Source organism: Cynocephalus volans, chromosome 7 (assembly GCF_027409185.1).
Source record: "Cynocephalus volans isolate mCynVol1 chromosome 7, mCynVol1.pri, whole genome shotgun sequence".
Classification (NCBI taxonomy): Eukaryota; Metazoa; Chordata; class Mammalia; order Dermoptera; family Cynocephalidae; genus Cynocephalus; species Cynocephalus volans.
Genome location: NC_084466.1, coordinates 63,003,375 through 63,021,294, shown reverse-complemented (window position 1 = coordinate 63,021,294; position 17,920 = coordinate 63,003,375). Strand labels below are relative to the sequence as shown.

The 17,920-nt window shown below is 34.8% G+C and overlaps 1 protein-coding gene across 1 annotated transcript in view; it reads right to left on the bottom strand.

Annotated features, from left to right (window-relative positions):
- Positions 1–17,920, bottom strand: part of GTF2F2 (general transcription factor IIF subunit 2) — a 183,949-nt gene that overhangs the window by 22,071 nt on the left and 143,958 nt on the right. Inside the window, exon 7 of the mRNA XM_063102913.1 lies at positions 7,898–8,041. Coding sequence (XP_062958983.1) covers positions 7,898–8,041 — 144 coding nt within the window. The remainder of the gene's footprint in view (positions 1–7,897; positions 8,042–17,920) is intronic.

Genomic DNA, 17,920 nt, shown 5'->3' with positions numbered 1-17,920 from the left:
CTCTAAGAAGCAGACCGGTAAGTAATGAAATGGTGAAGGTACAAACTGTATGTACCCCCTGCCCTACTCTGTCACTTAAACCAAATCTTGAAAAAGCAATTTATTATTGCATTAATATTCATGTGCTGGTAAATTATCCCACTTTAGAAACATCTGTCTAGCACTGGCAAATGCTTCACGTTTGAATATTTCAGATAACGTTTACTTCCCATGGGTAAAACCTTTTAATTTTAACTTTATTAAAGACATGATTCTAAACTGTATTAGTTTATTTGTATGCTGAACATAACCTTGGAATACTATAAGGTGTTCTAAGGCTGGGATATAATGGCTTCCAATTTGGCATATATAGAACTTTGGCATATATAGAACTGATATAGATATAGTTAATTTTGAAACTGTTACCTACAATCGGAAATATATAAAACTTAATAAAGATGAAAACAACAAAATTCCTGTTGATATATAAATAAATATGAATTCTTGCCTTCAGAACCATGGCAACTATCTGTTAGTGCATTTGGTGTGAGGTATAGTTTTAAATGTACAAAATGTATGTACGTATGTAGTTTAAATGCACAAAAACAAGAAAATATCAGTTAGTTTAGTCATTATTAGTCTACTTGAAAATATTATTGGATATTAAATGACAAGTAAGGATACTATAGGTATATATTTTACCAAGAGAAATTTTTGAGTAAATTAGCTAGCATTCTCAATTAAAAAGCATTATTCACCCTTAAAATATTTGAGGGCAATGACAGCACTATAAGGACAGTGCTGGCATTACAAGTTTTCGTTGTGTAAGAATTAAAAAATGATGACAATCTTGCAGAATTTCTCCAGAAGGTTAAAAAGAGTTACCATGTGATCTAGCAATTCCATGCCCAAGAGAAATGGAAACATATTATGTTCACATGAAAACTTGTCTATGAATGTTCAGAGCAGCCTTATTCATAATAGCGCAAATGTCCACCAATGGATGAATGGGTAAATAAAACAGTATATCTACACAATGGTATGTATACATTTAGCAGTAAAAAGGAATGAAGTACTGATACATGCCACAACACAGATGAAGTATAAAAACATTATGCCTAAGTGAAAAAAGCCAGTTGTAAGATCACATATTATATGCTTCCACTTATGTAAAATATCCAGAATAGGAAAATCTATAGAGAAAGTAGATTAGTGGTTGCCTAGGGCAGTAGGGGCAGAGGGTGGAGGTGGGTGAGTACAAAAGGGGAGTGAATGCTAATGGGTATGGGGTTTCTTTCTGGGGTGATGAAAATGTTCTAAAATTGACGGTGGTGATTGTTGCACAACTCTGTGAATATACTAAAATCCACTGAACTGTGCACTTTAAAAACACAATTTGTATTGAAAATAAAGGTTTTAAATGGCGGGGAAGGGGCCATAAAACAAGCTCATAAAAACAAATTAAGATGATGCTATTTTTAATATCAAATTATTTAGGTAAAGTAACATAGCCAGTAAACAGCAGCTGGCTCTGCATATTAATCTATAGTTGAAATATTTGTTGCTGTGGATTGAATGCCCCCCCCAACTCAAAGAAGCTCAATCCCCATTTTAACAGTCTTAAGTGGGTAGGAGATCAGACTATGGCAGTGTTGAAAGGTGCGGCCTTTGAGAAATGATTGAATCGTGAGGACTGTGCCCTCTTGAATTAATTAATCCATTCAGGGAGTAATTGGTTGATGTTTTAATGTGTTATCGTGGGCATGGATGGTGGCATTAAAAGGAGAGCACATCAAAGAGTGCTTGCCATTCTCACTTTGTAATACCCTGCTTTGTCTCGGGACCCTATAGAGAGTTCCTACCAAGAAGAAGGCCCTCACCAAATGTGCCTCCTGGACTATGGACTTCTCAGCTTCCAAAACTGCAAGAAATAAATTTCATTTCTTTATAAATTACCCAGTTTCAGGTATTCCAAAGAAGTGATAGAAAATGGACTAATATATGTGTTTTGGGATATTCTAGAAAAATGAAATGGCTCTATAATGCTGCAAGACAGAACTGAAGAAGGTCAGTGCTGGCACTACAAAGTTCTCTGCCAGCAGGCTTTACCTCTGGTATCTGAGTTCGCCTGCTGATATAGAAATGGGAGGCTTCGAACACTTGTTTAAATCCACAGAGTAATGTTTTCTTGAACAGAGACCAATGCAAAGAAACTGATTTCTTCCCTGAGGGAAATTATTTCCTAGGTATGGCAAACCTAAAAACAAGTCTTTCTAGCTTGTTCAGGAACTAAATAAAGAAACCACCAGAAGGCACTTAATAAACTTAAAGTTTTACTTTATCTCTCTTCAAAATCAAATGGGACTGGAAGGATGGGGAAGGAGATTGGTAAAGGCATTTTTCATGTTAAATATACATTTTGTGGCCTACTGCTTAACTGAATATTCTATGTAAATTTTGTACATAAATAAATGCCTAATTTTATTTACTGAGTACCTATCTCAGATATTGCTCTCATGTATATATCTTATGTAAAATCTTGACTCAATTGGTTATCTTACTAAATTTGTCCCAAAGTTTACCTCATTCAGAAATGAGGTAGAAAATTTAAAAGGGGGGTGTGGGGGGAAGTGAAATAAACCATATAAAAAGTTAAAAGGAAAAATGTACTGTTCTATAACAAACCTGGTAAAAGAGTTTATCAGTTACTGGAATCTTCTGAAAGTATTAAAATTTTATAAATGTGTTTAAATTTCACCCCCACATATTCAACATAGTTAATAAGTTATTTCAGTATGACATTTTATATTCTGAAACTTTTACATAAGTTTCCACTTCATAAGTTAGCAAATAATTATATTTTAAAACAGAAGTCTCAAAAAGGGTTGTCAATTAATATGCTCTGTTAGCAAATTGACTGTCTTTTTAGTTTTAGTAGTATCATTCTAAAAAAAAAAATTTTCCACTTAAGAGGAAAAAAATGACACTTGGGAGAACGTGGTGCTGGTAACACCAAGGTCATGAGTTTGGATCCCCATACCAGCCAGCTGACCAAAAAAAGAGAGAGAACTAAAAAGGAATATGTGAACAAAAAGAAAATGATACAGATAAAAAAAAAAAAAGAGGTAAAAAGAAATTAAGTGTAAAAGGGAAAGCATATGTCAGCACAAAGCATTATAGTAAAAACAGCACTAATCAAGTAGTACATTTGGGAATGAGCTTTAAAATATTAAAAAACGTTAAAAATATCTTTTTTACTTTTGGATTTGGAAGTGAATGAGCTAAAATAAAGCTTAAATTCCATTCTCCACTCACCTGGCTTAGATTAATGATGATAATTCTTAATAATATAGAAATTAGAAAGCAGCCTGTCTGAGAGAGAAATTAGTTTTTTTCCTCTCTATTAAAATGCCATTACTATTGTAAGAAAAGTATTTTCCTTCCTTGTCCACAGATTTACACACATGTCTGAATGTAGAAGAGGCAATATGGTAAGAGATATTCCTAGACTGAAGCCAACACAACTGTGTTCAAGCCACTAGCCAACTCCCCTCTCTGGGCCCGTAAATTAGAAAAGTGAACTAGATAACTTCTAACATACCTTTTACCTTTCTGATCCTGAGTCAGAGATCTATATATAATTAGTAATGTATATCATGAAGAAGAAAAAGAAATACAGGTGTCTGACTTCAGCAACTTGGGGAATGGTGGTGTCACTTACTGAAAGGGGAAGTCTGGGGGACCCTTTGGTACAGTGTAGAAATCAAGAGTTCTGTTTTGAACACATTAAATTTGAGATGGTAATAGAAATGATTAACACTGATTAGGTGCTAACTGTGCCAGATACCAGGTAGTGTGGCAGGAAGTTGGGAGAGGCAGTGGGCCTTGGTTGGCCGCAGAGTACTCCTACTCTACCCCCTTGGTTCAAGAATGGATATACAACACCTACCAGGCCAATTAAAATCTTCCCTGGGGCTTTGATTGGAATATCAGGACCTATATTCTCTTTCTTCGGGGTTGCTAGTTGTGAGGTGCTTTAGGGGACCATTTTGGCTACCATACAGCAAGAACCTGCCTAAAAATATAGACAACAAACAAGAAAAGATAAACTTATTGAATTCTGACTTGAAATTGGGTGGATAGAGCATAAGGAAATTAAGAGATTCAGTTATAATCAGAGTTGATTTTTGATGACACTTTAAATAGAAATGTATGGTTAAAGGAACACTGACAAATGAGTGCTATGTTAGAGAACAGTGTGTTGGGGTCAGAGTGCTCAAAGGGAGCAATTAGATAAAGTTTTTAATGGTTTGTATTTTCAAAGGAAATGCTATACATATGCTTCTATTTTACAGTTACAATAAAGTATGAAGAAAGACCAGACATAACACATTCAAGGTTAAAAATCAAAGAGTGCCGAGGAGAAATAATAGGCTTCTTCTGATCTTTCAATTTAGAGAAGACAAAGCCAGAAGTTAAACCATATAAAAACACCTCTTTAAAAAGATACCATATTCCTGACTTTATATGAGTTATCAAAGCTTGGTCTTTTCAAATTAGCTTATTTACCCTTGATGGGTAAGTTTCACTCTTTCTGGTTGCTTAGGTAAGGCACGTACTAGCAATTAGGAGAAAAAGAAGGGCCCAAAGGACAGTTTCTCTAATCAATAATTTTGCTTGTGGAAATGAAGGTGTTGAGGAAGAACTAATATAGAAGAGAAAAAACTGGGAAAACAAGAAAATACTTCACAGATTCACTCAGAATATGTTAAAAATGACATTATAAAGGTCAGAAAGCAGATGGTATTAGTACTGCTAATAACAAAGAAGATGTGTTAAAGTGACAACTTCATGGTTATAAACTCATCACAAGTGGCACTGGAAGCCATCAAAAAATGAAAGGCTATTCCTGAGAATGCCATTAAATGTATATACTAAAGAACTGATTGACACGAATAAGATTACTTTTCTCTTTTACTCAGGACTCAAAAATTTGTTTAATAATAATACTAATAATAGTCAACAAAGCATCTTTCACAAACATTATTTAATTATCACAAAGATCCCATAAACTAGGTATTGTTTTAAATATATTTACATATATAATTTTATATCTAATTTTATATTATAATCTGAACATAATGGTAATTTTATATTAAGTATGCCATAAGTTAAGTAAATTAAACATTAAATATATAAATAATGTATTAAAGGTATTTAAGTACCTTGTCCAGGACTATTTGGCTAAATGGCAGTACTGGAGGGCCAGCCTGTGGCCCACTTGGGAGAGCATGGTGCTGACAACACCAAGTCAAGGGTTAAAATCCAACAAACAAACAAATAAATAAATAAATAAAATGGCAGTACTGGAACTTGAACCGAGATCCCAGTTACTTCAAATCCAGAGTTATTTCCATTATATCAGGAAACCCCCTCTCCTGGATCATTGATCTTCATGCTAGAATGGATTCCTTCAATTCTCTTGGGTATTGCTCAGACTAAAATGAAATAGTGTACTACTGACCATTAAAACAAACTCACTTATGTCTTGGGAACGTTTTAAATAGAATAGTTACCTACATGGAGGGGAGCCAGGCTTTGGCAATTTTCTTTCTAGATCAATAAGCTTTTCCAACCAGTTCAAATGTAAGAAGGAGGAGGAGAGAAGGAGATGAAATAGAAGACGGAGAAAATCACAGGTTTAGAACTGGAATCACAGATTTAGAGCACAATGATTATCTAATTCAACTTCCTTAATTTTAGGAATGAAAGTAACTCTCCCAGATCCCACTGAGGTAAACAGCAGGACTGGAATCCATGCTGGCCACTTTCTGCCCTCTCTTCTAAGTGGGGGTAACTCTAGCTCGGCCGACCTCCAACATGGCAAAGGCATTCCACACTTCTTGACATTGACTCTTTGCCCCCAACTCCCACCATAAATGACATGAGGACTGTTGAAATCCATCTGAAAAAAATAAGTGGTCCTTGGAGACTAAAGATTTTTATTTTTTTCAAATCAATTCATTAAATACTTACTGAATTTCTACTATGTTTTATGCCATGGGGTATCTGAATATTTATGGATAGAGAGAACATAAAACCCTACCTTCAAGAATCTTATGCTTGCTGAGGCAATTTAGTCTCTAAATAATAAAGCTGCTATAAAACAATTTAGTTTCTAGATCAGGATCCCTCTATGAGAATCTGATACAAACTATGGATCTGCTCCTCAGAAAAATCCACACAGTTTTGTACATAGTCAGGAAATTAATGGATCCCCTAAAGTCCAACAATGATCATGAATTAAGAAGCTCTATTAGAGCTAGCCGGTTAGCTCAGTTGCTTAGAGCTTGGTGTTATAACACCAAGGTCAAGGGTTTGGATCTCCACACTGACAAGCCACCCCCTCCCCCAAAAAAGAAAAGAAAACAAAGAAGCTCTATTATAAGAGATTCACTGAGTAGCACCAAATAAAAACTATCTGAAGAATCAAAAATGAGACATACTTTTCTATAATGCAAAATGAATAAACTTTATATCCCATGTTAAGGCAAAGAAACTGCTTTCCCTAGTATCACCTGAATGCCTCTCTATAAGTACTTATTTTTCCCAGTATCTAATTTTGTGTGTGTTTTATTTCATGAGAATGTCTTGTCTACTTTCAGACTTTCTAGAATGGCCTTTTCATATTGATATATTTATATATATATATAAGTACAAAGATAAACTTCATTAAAACCAGAAGAAACATGGCTTAGCTAATGAATTATTCTATTTCAAATTTTTTATCTAGCTTGGAATGCCGTTTCTAAGCCTTTGATGCCAAAGGGAGTAAAGTCATTAAGATGAGTTGATAATACTGCAACATGAGCACTTTCTTCTTTATAAAAAAAAGCACTTAGATCTTTTGGAATTTAAATTAATTTCTTAATAAAAAGTGAAAGGCTGACGTACAACAAGTAAAGAAATCTCTGTAGAAGTGAGAAACTGTACAATCAACACTTACGTTTCATAAATAGTTTCCTAAAGCTTTGTATAAATCAGAAAAAATATACCAAGTCCTTTAATAAATAGGTTATCTGGTTATGTTAAAATGTTTTTTAAACGTACATACTCTGAATCAAATAAATGAAGCAGCTAGAATAAACATATTCTTGAGTATACTGGCAGAGTGAACAAAATAGTAAAGGAAACTAGGTTAAAATGTTTCCATTTAATTTTTTTAAACCTATAAGTAAATACTCTCATAATTCCATTGATACTTTGACTACATGAGGTATAATAAAGTTGAATGGAAAAAAATGTAACTCAAAGACTGGAGAAAGCACTTGGATCCCTTATTGTCATTAGCACTTTAAATGGATTAGTGATACAAATTATTAGTAAATAGGCACGAAAGTCTGGAAAAAAGATTTTAAAAATGATTATTTATAGAACAAAGATAAACTTTCTAAAATACCAACTCATTAAATTTTTCCTTAAAAATGGAGAAGAGGCCAACCCAACCACAATCTCAACAAGCATAATTTCAAAGGGCAGTTCAGCTCAAGTTTAAAGGGACCTAGTGCTAGGCAGATTCTGATTTTTTTAAAAAATCCACAGAGAATAGCCCACAAGACAGAGAAGAGATACACCCTCTCACCATGACAGACCAATATGACTTGTTAAAGAATGTGATTCTTCTACAAGGCACATTTTCAAAAAAAGGGAAGGAATTAAGCTTTTTCAGAGGGAGACGGGAACAAAAGAAAGACTAGAAATGATATAAACAAAGACTTCAGGCGTAATGTCAACCATAAATCAAAAGAAGGATAATTCCTTTTCCTCACATGGAATTGTTGATATTAAATATATTTAAAATCTAATGACATACTAATAAAGCAGGACATATTTATAGGATCAATGAACATATACATACCACAGGTTGTTTTGTGATGTCCACCAAGTCCTTAAGGTTATAATACTGATGTTTCTCAAAGGCTGAAAACAGCATGTCTAAAACGTGTTGTTTATCAGCTCGAGCTCGCTTTCCATCTTCTTTCTTTTTCCTTTCATATTCAATCTATATGCAAAAAGCAAAAGAAATAAAGGCATCAATTCAACATGCTCACTTTGAAACACAGGCGTTCTCTTTTTAGTCACTCAATTACTATTAAATTTTAAGTTCTGAGGCAGCAGGCCTCTCAACAATGGTTCAGAACCTAGGGTCCTTGTTGCTCCCAGGGCTTGTCATACCTCTAAGACTCTAAGATAGTAAAAATGCTGATCTGTAAACCATTTTCATTACTTCCTAAAGTTTTACGTAATGTGTCCATTTCCCTACAAAAAGGCTTTCTTTGCCAAAGTTATATCAATTCAACGTAGTTAACTAGTTATCTCAAGTTGATCAGAATCTCTAACTTGCAATGCTTTGTTTTCAACTAACCAAAACATAGTACAGTAGTTTAACAGACACCGTTTGGAAGGTACTATCTTTCAAATGTGGAATTCTTGGGAGAAGTCAGATCACAGAACAGGTTCCCTAGGGAGTGAAAAGTTTGGGAAGCATTGGTAAAAAGGAAAGGACATGGTCAGTGACAGGAAACCTTTTTTCATCCTTACCTTGCGCGACCTCCTTGAACTTGATTCTTCTAAAAAATGAAGTAAGTTTAACAACAGAGAGGGGTAAATATATACTCTGTGCTCGTGCACAAGCAAACCATTTTTCTGAAATCCCCATTTTATCTTAAAACTTCATGTGGCTTCTAAATTCACCTGTTTAATACACTTTTAACACAAAAATAGAAAAAAAAAATACCTTTTATCCATATAAAAATGACACTCTAGGACCATGTGGTATGTTTATCCTATAGTTTTGAGTGTCTCCATGCACATCTGTGAAAAGCAGTGGCCCTAAGAGAATGTGTAAGTTCTCTCCTACTGTTACCATTCTGGACTAATCATTTGTAAAAAATTACCTTTTTATCAAAATATGCAACTTCTATTCACTTATTTCAGTTTTTTTTTAAAGAAACACTTCATTTTTATAAACTCAGGAACTTGTTAGAGAATATATATATACACTATAACAGCCAATCTAGTAAATAAAGCATCAGTAATCTAGATGGAAGCTGCCAGTGAACAATCTCGCTGGAATACTCTGGAATAACTATAATCTGAGGATTAGCTTCAAAAATAATAAAACGCCATTTCAAAACTTACAACTAAAATTGCATAAATCCTAGCCTCGTGTAGATAGGCTTCCTCTATATTTTAACAATAGAGATTTGTTATAAAAAACATAAAATTTAGTTTCTATTGATCTACTGAAGTTAAAACTAAAAATATATCTTATACATAATCACGGACTTTGAAATTAGTGGCAAAAAGTAACTGACAATGCCACAGCACAGAGGAGCCTCAGTTGGTCTCAAATAGCTGATCTCCTGCTGTCCCAGGACCAGAGTCTGGTGGGGAGAGGCCTCATCCTGGGAAATGGGGAACAGCCAGAAAGGGGGCTGCCCCCTTACCTGTCATGCAACACATGCACTCGTGGGGAACCTAGTACTAAACCGTTTGTACATGATCTGCTTCTGGGTGGGGCTTTCCCAGTAGCAGAGCAGCTCTCTCGCTGCGATCTATTTAGAATCAGCCCTAGATAAAAAGGTTTTTTCCTTTTGTAAAATTTCTTTTAAAAAGAAAAAAAAGGTAACTGAAAACAGAGTATCTGTCTTTCAATGAAATAAAATTAGGATATAGACAAGGGTGAAAGAACTAATTTAATCACCCTAATTTTTTGATATGCACACTTTGGGAGTAAAGTTCCAAATCCATTTAACTCTTCAGCAGATTAAGCGTGGTCTAAGTGCGACGCACTGCACTAAGATATGTGGCGAATAAGACAGTCTTCTCTTTCCAAAGGTATCCCTTTCTTAGAACTCATGTATTAAAATACATAGAGGGCCCTGAACATTTTAAATATAGTAATAGTAGACCACAGAGCTACCTAGGACAAGATCATGATGCTCAAAAAATGCAAATGCATAACAGATTGCATTGTTGGGGTGGAACCAAATCTAGCCACTGTCAGGATTTCTTGGATGAGAAGAGCATAAAAGAGAACAACTCTGGGCAGCAACAAAGGATTTAAAAAAGAGCAGAGTGACTAGAAGAGCTAGAAGTAGCTGGAGAGGGGAGACCAGAGAAACTTATGATCAAAAAGGAAATCCAAGTTCTCCTAATGAAGGGAGGATAGAAAAACAGATGAAAAAAATACATCTAATGACAAAGGCAGAAGTGTAGAGTCAGCCCCAATTCAGCAAGGAAGGAAGCTGTTGAGAGAGCTAAGACCAAAAGGGGAAGGACCTGAGGTCCATTCAAAAAATAATTTTCTTTCTCTAGCATCAAAAGAGGTATAGAGCTAAGAGAATGATGATACTGTGGAGAAAGAAATCATGACAGACCAGGCCAAAACCCACAAATGCAAGCATCAGGGTCTTTGGATTAGAATGATATCAGGGAATGCCTTAAGGGATAAATATTTCAAGCCTTTCTTTGCTGAACAATGACTAAAATATATTATGTTTTCCTTGTTCTCTGTTTAATTTGTATTCATAAATCTCATTCTACTGCTGTACTGCCTGTGAATGGGTTTATGTTTTGGATTGCACTGGACATTCTAGAAAGGGGTCCTGCTGAAAATGTAGGAAAAAGTCTAGAGTAGGGGATGAAGATATTATAATCTATACTCTGGTCAAGTGTGGGATAAGAGAAACTTAACTTGGGATCTAGAAAACAGAGAAAGATAGAATCAGACCAATGAGAGGTGGGGAAAGCCTATTCTCTTCCTACAGATTTAAATGGGATGTGGGATTTCATACATAGCCACAGGCCATCAGTCTTCAAGAAAGACAATGAAAGTGGGTACCTAGCAAAAGACCAGCTCTATGCTTTTGCACTCTCCATATGGATTCATAGCTACATGATATTATTCTTTGTGACCTCCCTTCCCAGTTTTAATTTATGCTGAAAGAAGACAGAAAAAGTTAAATTCAGGAAATAGGAGAGAGAAGTGATGGTATATTCAGTTTCCACCCTTAGCAGGCTCTTCCTTGTGTAAAATAATTGGAGAAGCTAGGAAGATTAATAAGAAAAATGTTTTCAAATAAACAAACCTGCTGGTAAAAGCAAAATGGCCCACTTTAAGGAGGGCACACATTCTAGTTGGCAGTGGAGAGAAAAACTTTTTAAGTGTTTGTTATCAGGTTGTCCCAACCCTAGGGCCACATGTCAGACCCAAGATGGCCTGAATCAAAGGTAAGAATTTAGAATAAATTAGAAAGGAACTTTAAAATCAATACTAGGGATAAAACTAAGGGTCAGATTAAATTATGATTAATGATGTTAAAGAGAAGAAAGAAAATGACCAAATTCTATCCAGATTAAGAAAAGCAAAATCTTGGTTTATATGCTTCAATCTCGAATATACTGCATTTAATACTGGCGCTTTTGTCCTTTAAAATTAGGGGAAAACACTAGAATTGTATACTTATCTTTTTGTGTTAACTGTGTCCATCAATGGCTCAGTTCCTGGGGTAAGTGAGGTCAACTTCTACTCTTACCCAGTGAACAAAGACTCTTGAAAGTGTAATCAGAAAACTCAGACATATAAAATAATAATAGCAATGACAAAAATGGAAATATTATTCCTCATTAGAGAAATTTAAGTACTAGAAATTTAATCCTACATTTACTTACAAATAAAAAGTAAAACAGAACATCTTTTTAATGTACTCAGGACCTATACCATAGGATACTTTATAGAAAAGACTGTTTTAAAACAAATTTTTGTAGTATAGCATTGTTAAATCTCTTTTGATGATGTCTAAGATAGGCTCATCATCCAAATTGTGCTCTGTGGTATCAGAGAAGTAGTTCCAGTGTATGTGCAATTATAAGAAGGGACTTAAAGATTTCCATAGTCATTAAGTTATTAATACCTAGTATTATACTTAGGACAAAACTAAAATCCCTGAGATAACTTTTCTTATTTAAACTAAACAGTACAGAAATGGTATTTTTAATACTATACTCACAACTTGGTACTACAAATAAACTACAAATGATAAGGGCTAGTCTATTTAGGAGAAGACTGTAGCCTTGAGATGTTATTTCTTCTTTTAGCTCTTTTCTCTTTGGGCATTTTGTTTCTCACTGGTGCTGAGGCATCGAAAGGAAATGATACTCAAGGCAGTCAGATATCTAACTTGTTATAGCAGCACTACAAAATATAAGATTGTTAATGGACTAGAAATAGCTTTTATATTATGTGGATTTTAATTACAGATCTTCTATCTGCCCTCAATGGCCATAGATGGCCGCATAACTGACAACATAGAAATAAATGCCAATTCAGAAAGCCCTTTAAATCTAGTCTCCAGTTACAAATTTTTACAATCCAAAAAATCCATCATACACAATTAATTTTACTTTCACAATAAAAAACGAATTATTCAAGGCTAAAAGCAACAAAACGTTGAAAATCCATTGTGGATATGGCAGAGAGATGTTCAGCCATCATTACTGAAACCTTAATCACTTACTAAAATTATAAATGCCGCCCACTACCAATTAAAATATAATACAGATATCTGTAAATTTCTAGATTATTGTTTGCAGAAATACTTTGATTGCTTTGTCAAGGCAGTCTTTGTGAAGGCTTTTATTTTAACTTTTGAAGTGAGCATGACAGCCTTGAATATCACAGTTTTGCATTTTAAATCCTTAGAAAAAATCCCCCCCCCCCCCCATCTCCTCAACCAGTCCTTCTATTTCTGCCTGGTGTGTCATTATCTCTTGGGAGGATATTAATTCTTTAGAATTGGTCAGTCCTTGGTGTGCAAATTCAAATGGACAAAGCATGTAGTACACTTATACTATATAATAGGCAAATATTGCTAAAAAGCCTTTATGTTGTAGTCCTGCAGGCATCAATTTAGTTTTTAAAAATTCAAAGTTTATGCATAAACAAGCAAACAAAAAACAACCCCAAACCCAAAAACCTTAGTTCTGGAGACTAACACAGCTGCCACACTGAAGTAAACAGAATATGCATAAAAACAAATTTTCTTTTGGTTCCTGAGGGTTTACCTCAAGATTTTCTTCAAACAATCAGTTTTCCAGTTAAGCTTTTCTAGTTTTCTATCACTTTCTGACCAAGAGCTCTTGCCAGGAAAAAAGGAAAAGAAAAAAAAAATCTTTTTTTTTTTTTTTTAATCTGGGGGACAGAGATAATAACAAAGGATATTAATTTTTTTTTTTAAAAAATCCTATGTTTGGCAAAAAGACGCTTTCTAGTCTCCTGCCCAGGTACCATTATTGAACACCCACCCCACCCCCCAACAGTAGATGGCAGACAGAACTACAAAAAGTTCCTGTCTCTTTGGATCAATAGCTGCATACTAAAATTATTCAGGGAGCTTAAAAAACTTAACATAGCTGATCCCTACATTTGATCAATTAAATCAATCTCTGTATATGTGTGTATCTTTGTAAACTGTAAAAATGTACTACTGTATTAATAAATAGATATAAAGCACACAAAATTTTTAAAGAAATTAAATAAAAATATCCAATATTTTAAGAGTAAGTTTTAATTTAATTTGTCAAAATTTCAAAACACTTCTTTGTTTTGCTCTCAAAATATAGTGACCTGTCTTCATGTTCTGGATGCTTAATTTTAAATGTATTGCACCGTGTGACAGCTTGATACTAACAACAGCCAATATAACTTAAGATCCCACAAAGGTCAAGGGTCACTGTGCCAGTTATCTGCAACAAGCCTTCAGCTCCAGGCCTTGGTGATGGTGCAGGCAGAAGGCCTGCAGGCTACATTTCCAAGATTCCCTTGCTAGCTGGTTTCCAGCTAGGGTTCTGCCAATGGGAAAATGAAAGTAGGAGAAAGGGAAACTACTTTTTTATGTACTTGCAGGAGCACCTCCTGCAGTACTAGCTTCCTGATCTCTGGTAACCCACCTCCTTCTCCCTTTTCCAACTCCAGCCCCTCCACTTTATGTTCATAAATCATTTGTAATCAATTCCCTACATTAAATCCCTTTCTGCTCGAAATATAAAGAGTTCTTTTTGTTTCCATGATAGATACTGAGTCATCATTAAAGACAGGATGACAGGATATATTTACAATGATGTTGATAATTTCCTTTTAGAAGGGCCAAGTTCTTGTCAGATCAGACTACATCATTGTTTCTACCTCATAGAGTAACTGATAAAGAGGTTGTTTTAGAAGCACGAGATGTGTCAATTTTTTCACTTTCTTGTTCACCTGTTTGCTTTATTAGTATTATTTACAGTCTACACTTCCTTTGCAGGACTCTTTTAAAGCCATTTGTTCATTTTGAGACTGGTTTAGTTAGTAACAGATACTATAATCTGTAAATCCCTGAATTTAGCACTGTAGTGGATTGACTTATGCACCCCCAAAACTCACTGAAGCTTGAATTGTGTCCCCCAAGTCTTAGAAACTTGTATTAGAAACTTGGCCTCCACTGTGACTGTTAAGAGGGTGGGAAATCCTATTATGGTAATTAAAAGGTGGAGCCTTGAAGAAGTAATTGGATTGTAGGACCATGCAGTAGTGAATTCATTAAAAATGGTGGCCAGGGGCGTGATTCTGAGGGCTTTAAAAGAAGAGGAGAGTCTGTCTCTCTCTCTCTGCTCTCTCTGCTTCCACCATCTTGCAATGTGAGACCCCTGGGTCACTGTTGCCACCACCAGATGGACTTTGGACTTCCCAGGCTTAGAAACTGTAAGCAGTAAATTTTGTTTTCTTTGTAAATCACCCAGTTTCAGGTATTTTGTCATAAGCAACACAAACGGACTAATACAAGCACCAAACTTAAAAAGCTGAAAGCAAATAAAAACATGAGGGCACCAGTCAACTCCTCCGTGCTGTACAATTTCCATTCTTCTGCTGAAAAATGAATGACTAGCACAGGGTTTGCATAAGGGTGCCAGGGTCAATCCACTTAGTAAATATTTCTAAAGGTCAATTCCTTTCCTTTATTAGGTTAAAAACAAGACAAATATAAGTTACAATATTTTCCCCCTCACTAAATGGTCCCTCACTACTTCAAAGAATTGGGGAAGGAGAATTTGATGTTCAAATGTTTGCAAAAAACAAATTAAACAAATTGGATTAAACAAATTTCTGAAGGTTCCCAATCTTTAATATGTTAAAATGCACTGTCAATTTTGACGGGCGAAATAATCAGAATCTACAACAGAATCCTTTTTACAAAACTCTTTCTTCCCCTCAAGGAGACTCTAACAAAGTGTTTAAGAAAACTTACTTTGGAAGATATTGGCCTACATGAGCTGGTTTGAGTTTCAGAAACTTAATGAAGATTTAAGGCAGAGGAAAGGCCACTTAGGGAGAAACCCAACAGGCCATATCCTAGTAAGAGGGGAGTTTTCAGAGCAGAGCTTTCAAGGAAGGGGTGTTCTAAGAGATAATGCTAATTATACAGTTCTTTTTGGCTCAATGTTTTCTGAACAGCAAGTACTGGAGGTATTATATCCCATATAATTTTGAACTAAGGAGATAATTTTGAATATAATGCTTAGAATAGCTCCAAGTACAAAGGTGGGAGTTCAAATATTTAGATATTTTATATATATATATATTTATATATATATATTTATATTTATTTATTTATCTATCTATGTGCCATAGGAAGATGAAAAAGTTTCTGGGAATAAAATATAAGGTTGCTTCTTTCTGATCAAATGTAGGGATGCAGTTTTACAAACACATATGCAATTTGCCACCCCCCTTCCACTTTTTATACAAAAATTTTTCCTTATTTTTATTCCAAAAATCACAAAGAACTTCATTTTTTTTTTTTTTTAACTTCTCTATATACAATGTAGTTGGCTGGGCTTCATGTTTATACAGCTCCCTCTGGCAAAACTTTGAAGACATTTCAACATGATATTGAGTTTAAAATTTCTTATTTAAAATCTTGACTATGTGACCTCTAAATCATTCCCGCTGACCTATGCTGATGCTTCTCAATCTTTTAAAAACCATTGTCCCTGCAGTGGATTGAGTGTCCTCTCAAGCTCACTGAAGCTTATACCCATTGTAACTGTTGAGGGTGGGAAATCTTATTATAATAATTGAAAGGCAGGGCCTTGAAGAGATATTAAGTTGATGGTTTAATGGTGGTCATGGGTGTGGTTCTGAGGGCTTTAAAAGGAGATTAGTTTTGCCAGAGGAGCTATCTCTCTCTCTCTCTGCTCTGCCATTTTCTGCCATTGAGACCCCTGCATTGCTGTAAAGCTACTGCCAAAGAAGACCCTCACCACCAGATGTATTCCCTGGACTCTGGACTTCCCAGCCTCTGAAACTATAAGCAATAAATTTTTATTTTCTTATAAACTGCCCACTTCCAGGTATTTTGTTATAAGCAACAGAAACAGACTAATACAGTCCCCTTCTATACTGAGAATGCTTTTTAAAGCTATGTAGATGAGCCCATCCATTCTGATACACTCCCACAGAAAATAATCACTAAACATTCAAATGCAATGTGGTATAGGCTGAGTATCCCTTATTGGAAATGTTTGGCACCAGAAGTGTTTCAGATTACATATTTTTTCAGATTTTGGAATATTTGCATATACATGATGAGCTATCTTAGGGATAGGACTTCAAGTCTAAACCCAAAATTCATTTACGTTTCACATATACCTTATACACAAAGCCTAAAGGTAATTTAATACAATATTTTAAATAATTTTGTGCATGGAACACATGACCCATCACATGATATTAGGTATGGAATTTTCTACTTACAGTGTCATGTTGGTGCTCAAAATGTTCTGAATTTTGGAGCATTTTAGAATTCAGATTTTTGGATTAGGGATGATCAACCTGTAGATTATAGTCAATCTTTGTTTTTAATATAAATAAGTTTTTAATCAAAGACTACCATATGACTCATTGCTATAATGACAGTTATACTATGACAACCTAAACAAAGGTTTAAACCTTGAATTGAAATGTTACTAAATATTAAAAGTCTTTAAAGTAGATGTTATAGCCATTTCAACTAACGATTTCAGAAACATATTTGTACTTTATTTTAGTAGTAAAAAGAAAACCACGTATAAAGAATCCAAAAACATGACATTTGGAAACTACCTTCTGTATCTGCTAGGTAGAATGTCAATGTCAGTAAGAATATCACCCAGGCAGAGGTCAGAGCTTTGATACTATCAAAGTGCCAGCTTTGGTCAACCTAATCAATTTGCCTTTTGCCTCAGAAAAGATGGTCTACAGTAGTATAGTAAGAGTGACTCTTGTAGTGGAATTAAAGGAAATAGGACTATAGTACAGAATTGTGGACTCAGGACTGGAAAGAAAATATAAATTAATCTCAGCTGAAGATCTGAAAAGGCACAAGCAGAGAACTGAAAGAAGTGGTAGATACTTCAAGACAGAGATTTTATTTATTTGGTTCACCTGGGGTATGTATCTCAGGCACAAAGCAGGCATTTAAAAAATATCTGTTATTGAGAGGAAACAAATCTAAGCAACTGTAGTTGGGTACCTCATGGCTAGCTACTAACACTCTTCCCTAGCTTTCTTTCCCTTCCCATCCCAACAGAGGAATTTTACTGCTCACTGTAACAATTCAGACAACACATGATCATTTTGAAAATTCCAACAATTCAAAAAGATCTCATAAAGAAAAAAATTGGGATAAAATCGCTTGACTAAAAATATTTAACCAATCCTCAATTTTACACATTTGTTTCCAATATTTTCCTATTTTATACAATAAAGAGAAATATACATTATGGTACATACATCTTTGGGCACTTGTCTTACTATGATAAATTCCTAGACACAAGATTGCTAGGTCAAAGGATATATCCT